Genomic DNA, 4,499 nt, shown 5'->3' on the forward strand with positions numbered 1-4,499 from the left:
TCGTGGAGAACATCTCGTACGTGGTGGCATAGCGGTCAGGATCAGCCATTAGACCTAGGCGGCCGTTCCTATCACATTTTTCACTCTTTTACAGTACCATTATGGGATCAGATGACGTCGAGGCCAAGAACGACTACTTACTCTTAATTTCGTCGCCGCTGTGTTGGATCTCGGGTGTGTGGCAGCTCCTATGGGGAATAAGGTTTGGCGTCACCAGGGTATTCACCACCGTCTCGGACGACATCACCATAATGTCCACGATCGACAAGTACAAGGTTAGCCACAACAAAGTCTTTCAATCTCACCAGAAAATTGTACTTTACGATTCTGAATCTCTAGATCAACACATGGATGGGAGCACCTGCGGTGCTCTTCGCCTTCATCGCCCATTACAAGAATAAGTACACGGGTCGCTACGACCTCAGCTCGCTTGAGAGGGTCCTAATCGGTGGGTCTCCTACTGGTGCTGAGGTTCAGGCCTCCTTGGAACAAGACATCAAGTGTAGTGTCATCCAAGTGTATGGGGCCACAGAGGCTGGCTTTGTCTTCGGGCCGCTGGCCTCAGTACCATCCCCGCCTGGTGCAATGGGCACCCTGGAGCCCGGTGTGGAGCTCAGGGTAAGTCCATTCCTTTCTTTAGAAGTGCTAGTTAGAACACAATCAATTAATTGGGAGTTCGAGCTGGTTTGTCCTTGATAGTGGCGACCCCCCCCCCCCCCATTTATTCGTAATAACGTGACTAAGGTACGCATACCACATATCATGCGCTTAGCCCCTAATAGCATAGTGGTGCAATGGCATGTCACGTTCTAGCGAATTCACGTTACATCGAATGTGTGTGTTTGACTAACGATGGACGCTGCAGCTTTGCTGTTTTGCATTCTCCGTCCCTCCCCGCTTTAGATACCGAGGCCCCTGTGGCCCAAGACGGTATGTAATCCCGCAGCACTGCAGCGCCCGCTCAGATACGCCCGGGTACCGGGTGTAACTGTGAATGCGCAGCAGCGTTGCGGGTTTGCCTACTCTTTACACCCGTAAGGGGCCATGGCCCGTGCTGCCATTTTGAGTATGCAATTCCGCAACACTGCTGCGTATTCACAGTTACACACGGTACATTGTAAATCTGGGATGTTCAGCAGCTGGACGACTTAAGTCGCAGTGATGTTGGGAACCTTGCGCTGACTCATGTGCGTACAAGTCCAATAGCAAACCCGTGCTGGGTTGGTAAATGCAGAGAATTCTTAAATTATGAGTAATGGGCGACGCATGGGTGATTAGAGGAACACCTTGAATTAATCAGCCACTGTTTTATGTAAGCTGGTGAACGTTGAAACGGGTGAGGACATCCCGGACGATGTGAAGAACACAGCGGGCGAGGTGCGTGTCCGCTCGGACTACCTCATGCTCGGATACTTCAACAACCCCGAGGAAACGGAGAAGGCGTTTGACGAGTACGGCTTCTACAAGACGGGTGATCTTGTCTACGAGGATGACGATGGCTACTTTTTCTTCGTTGACCGTATTAAGGAGATGATTAAGTACAAAAACAACCAGGTATGTAAACGAGAATAAGGCTTTAGTTTCGCTACGACGGCACCGAGCTAGCGTTCTCCTCGGCCTGCAGATCGCGCCAGCCGAAGTGGAGATGGTCCTGCTCCAGCACCCCGGCGTCAGTGAGGCGTGCGTCCTGGGTCGCCAGAGCACGGCCGACATCGGGGACATACCGACTGCGTTCGTGTCGAGGGTTGACAACGAGGCGGGGGAGGCCCTGACCGAGGGCGAACTGCAGGACCTGGTGGCTGACAAGCTGTCCGACTACAAGCGTCTGCGAGGTGGAGTCATCTTCCTGGACCATCTACCCAGGACCGTGAGCGGCAAGGTCGCACGTCGCAACCTCAAGGAAATGCTAAAAGGAATGGATCGACCCGATGATTGACTACTTCTACTCTCAAGACCATGTCAAATGCCCACGTTGTTCTGTGACATTTCAACGCCGGGCGCTTGTTGGCGTGTGTATTTGCCCTCTTTTGTCCAAGAGCAGTGCCACTGTGATAGGGGACTGCAAGGTGGATGGTCCTGCACTTGTGTAATCATTCCCTGACAATGTGGCGTATTTCTCGTAATCTCAGTATTATCATAGTATTAGTTTTTGAAGTGCCGGAGCTCGGAGCTATGTTTTACAAGGACTTGACTTGCTTCATGCTCGACAATTCCGATGATTTTACCAATAATCGACTAATTTCCGGCATATAATCTTACTTCTGTGATTCAATCTCGTAGATCGGGGTTTGCTGTCGTGCTGTTCGGACAGGATACCCCAACCCAGCACCTCCCGAGTTTACACGTTTTGTATATTAATATTTTTCACGTTCAGAATCTGAATATTTGAGGTACAGAAATAAGCCTTAATGTCGTAAATTTGTCGAATATTAGTGAAATCATGGGGATTTTGTGTCTGCTGCTACTGTCTGCTCTCCGATATAATTCGTTTAAGTCTACAGGGTCGGTGATCCGCGCCGTGGTTTTTTTCTGCTTATACTGTACCGGATTCACGAGTGCGGGCGGGCTTGCCTATCGTCGCTCGCCGTGGCTCCTTATGGCCCCGTGCGACTATGCAACCCGTCCGCACGCATGAATCCGGTACAGTATAAGCAGAAAAAACCACGGCGCGGATCACCAACCCTGTATATAGCCCCTGTTCAATCCTTTGCAAACGCTTTTGCAAATTGCGAAGGATTTAGAGATGCGTTGTTGTCTACAGCGACTTTTTAGGGAATTAACAGGGTGAAGAACGCGAGGGGTGGGCGACTTGAATTTTTCGTGTGCACAGGAGTACGGAGTACACGGAGTACAGTCGGAGAACACACTTTAAAGAAAATTATCGTGATTTTACGACATTTTCTCGGTTAATTTTCTATTACGAAAACTTCGTTTCTAACAAATTACGATACATCGTTATTTTACGAATTTGCTTTGTAAAATCCCAGGCTCTAACTAAAGGGTATGAAAATTGTAAATATTTTGAGTCAAAATTTATGTCTTACGACCCCAAAAATTGCATTCGTTACGAAATGTATTCGTTACTTTACGAAATGTTTTCGTAAATTGTCACTTACGAAATATTTTCGTAAATTAATTTTTTCGAAGCATTTCGTAACTTATTTCTTCGTAAAATCACGAAAACATTTTACAGTGCACTGAGTATTGCCGGTCGGAGCGCGCAGAGTACACCTGGAGTACACCTGGAGTACACCCGGAGTACACCCGGACACGGAAAAAAAAGATTCGCTGAGCCAGCTAATATATTGACTGGTATCTGGACAGACAAGCACATAAACTTCTGTAACCACTATATTGTCTACTCTAATCAATCATTGGCTGTGCCAGTCAAAGATAAGTTGTGTGAAGTAATGATTTGCCTGCATCAGTAAGGTAGACCTCGACTGATTTAGGTAAGGGATGAGCTCTTACAGCTAATTTTTGACTGGCACAGCCAATGATTGATTAGAGTAGACAATATAGTGGTTACAGAAGTTTATGTGCTTGTCTGTCCAGATACCAGTCAATATATTAGCTGGCTCAGCGAATCTTTTTTTTCCGTGGAGTACAGTCGGAGTACGCGGAGAACTTGCGACAAAAACAGCCGGAGTACACGGAGTACAGTCGGAGTACAATCGGAGAACACCTGGAGTACATTTTGGGCTGTACACAGGAGCCGCCCAGTCGTCCACCCCTCGGAAGAACGTGGGTGGAGCTGAGCTACACAGCCCAGGACAAGTTGTAAAGTGTGTGCATGTAGAAGTAATGTTTTCAACAATAAACGTACAACATTGTAAAAAAAGTTATGTAATGGCAAGAATTTTTTCTTTCTAACAATGTTTTCCCCCCTTTTTGCACTTTGGAGTTAATCGCACTTACTTTTGGAAATTAAATCTTGATTTCAAGATAAATATCCTTTTCATTCGTCTTCACGAAAACGTCGTCATTTTAAAGTAACACACACTCTCACACACTCACACACTGGAAACGCAAGTGTTAGAATGTCGCACACTTGTAGGTGTGTAAATGCCCATTCATACACTCCAGGAGTAAAAGTGTGAATTTCATTTTTGAAATGTACATACTTGTGCCTTCGTGTAAAAATGTCTGTATGAGCGACATTCACGCACTCCGGTGCACAACACAGAAAGTCTCGTCCGCATCAGCCACCGACAGGCTGCCTCCGCCACTGGTTCCCGGCAAGCGAGGACGCCCCCCCCCCCAATCCTTCATTCTGAACTCTCCTCCCAAAGACGAGTGATTAGACGAGGGGAAAATGCTGCAATTTCACAGCATGATTGTTGAGCTGTGTCCATGACTCTTCGACTCGCTGAGTTAGAGCAAAGAAGGCCTTGCAATAGGCCGACCGCTCCTGAGCAACAGATGGATGTGTGTGTAGTCATAGTCGACTGATAAAACCGTTATTGTCCCATTTCATATCAGTTTCTAAACCAGCCTTT

At 47.3% G+C, this 4,499-nt stretch overlaps 1 protein-coding gene across 1 annotated transcript; it reads left to right on the forward strand.

Moving 5' to 3' along the window:
* The first annotated feature begins 6 nt into the window (after positions 1 to 6).
* LOC113203135 (uncharacterized) lies at positions 7 to 3,841 on the forward strand. The gene is made up of 5 exons (XM_052272890.1): positions 7 to 16; positions 95 to 275; positions 340 to 618; positions 1,318 to 1,554; positions 1,625 to 3,841. Exons 2-5 carry the CDS (start codon positions 102 to 104, stop codon positions 1,934 to 1,936), a joined length of 1,002 nt encoding a protein of 333 aa, XP_052128850.1. The 5' UTR covers positions 7 to 16; positions 95 to 101; the 3' UTR covers positions 1,937 to 3,841.
* The last annotated feature ends 658 nt before the right edge of the window (positions 3,842 to 4,499 follow it).

This window comes from Frankliniella occidentalis, unplaced genomic scaffold, assembly GCF_000697945.3.
Source record: "Frankliniella occidentalis isolate FOCC.00 unplaced genomic scaffold, Focc_3.1 Scaffold229, whole genome shotgun sequence".
Lineage (NCBI taxonomy): Eukaryota > Metazoa > Arthropoda > Insecta > Thysanoptera > Thripidae > Frankliniella > Frankliniella occidentalis.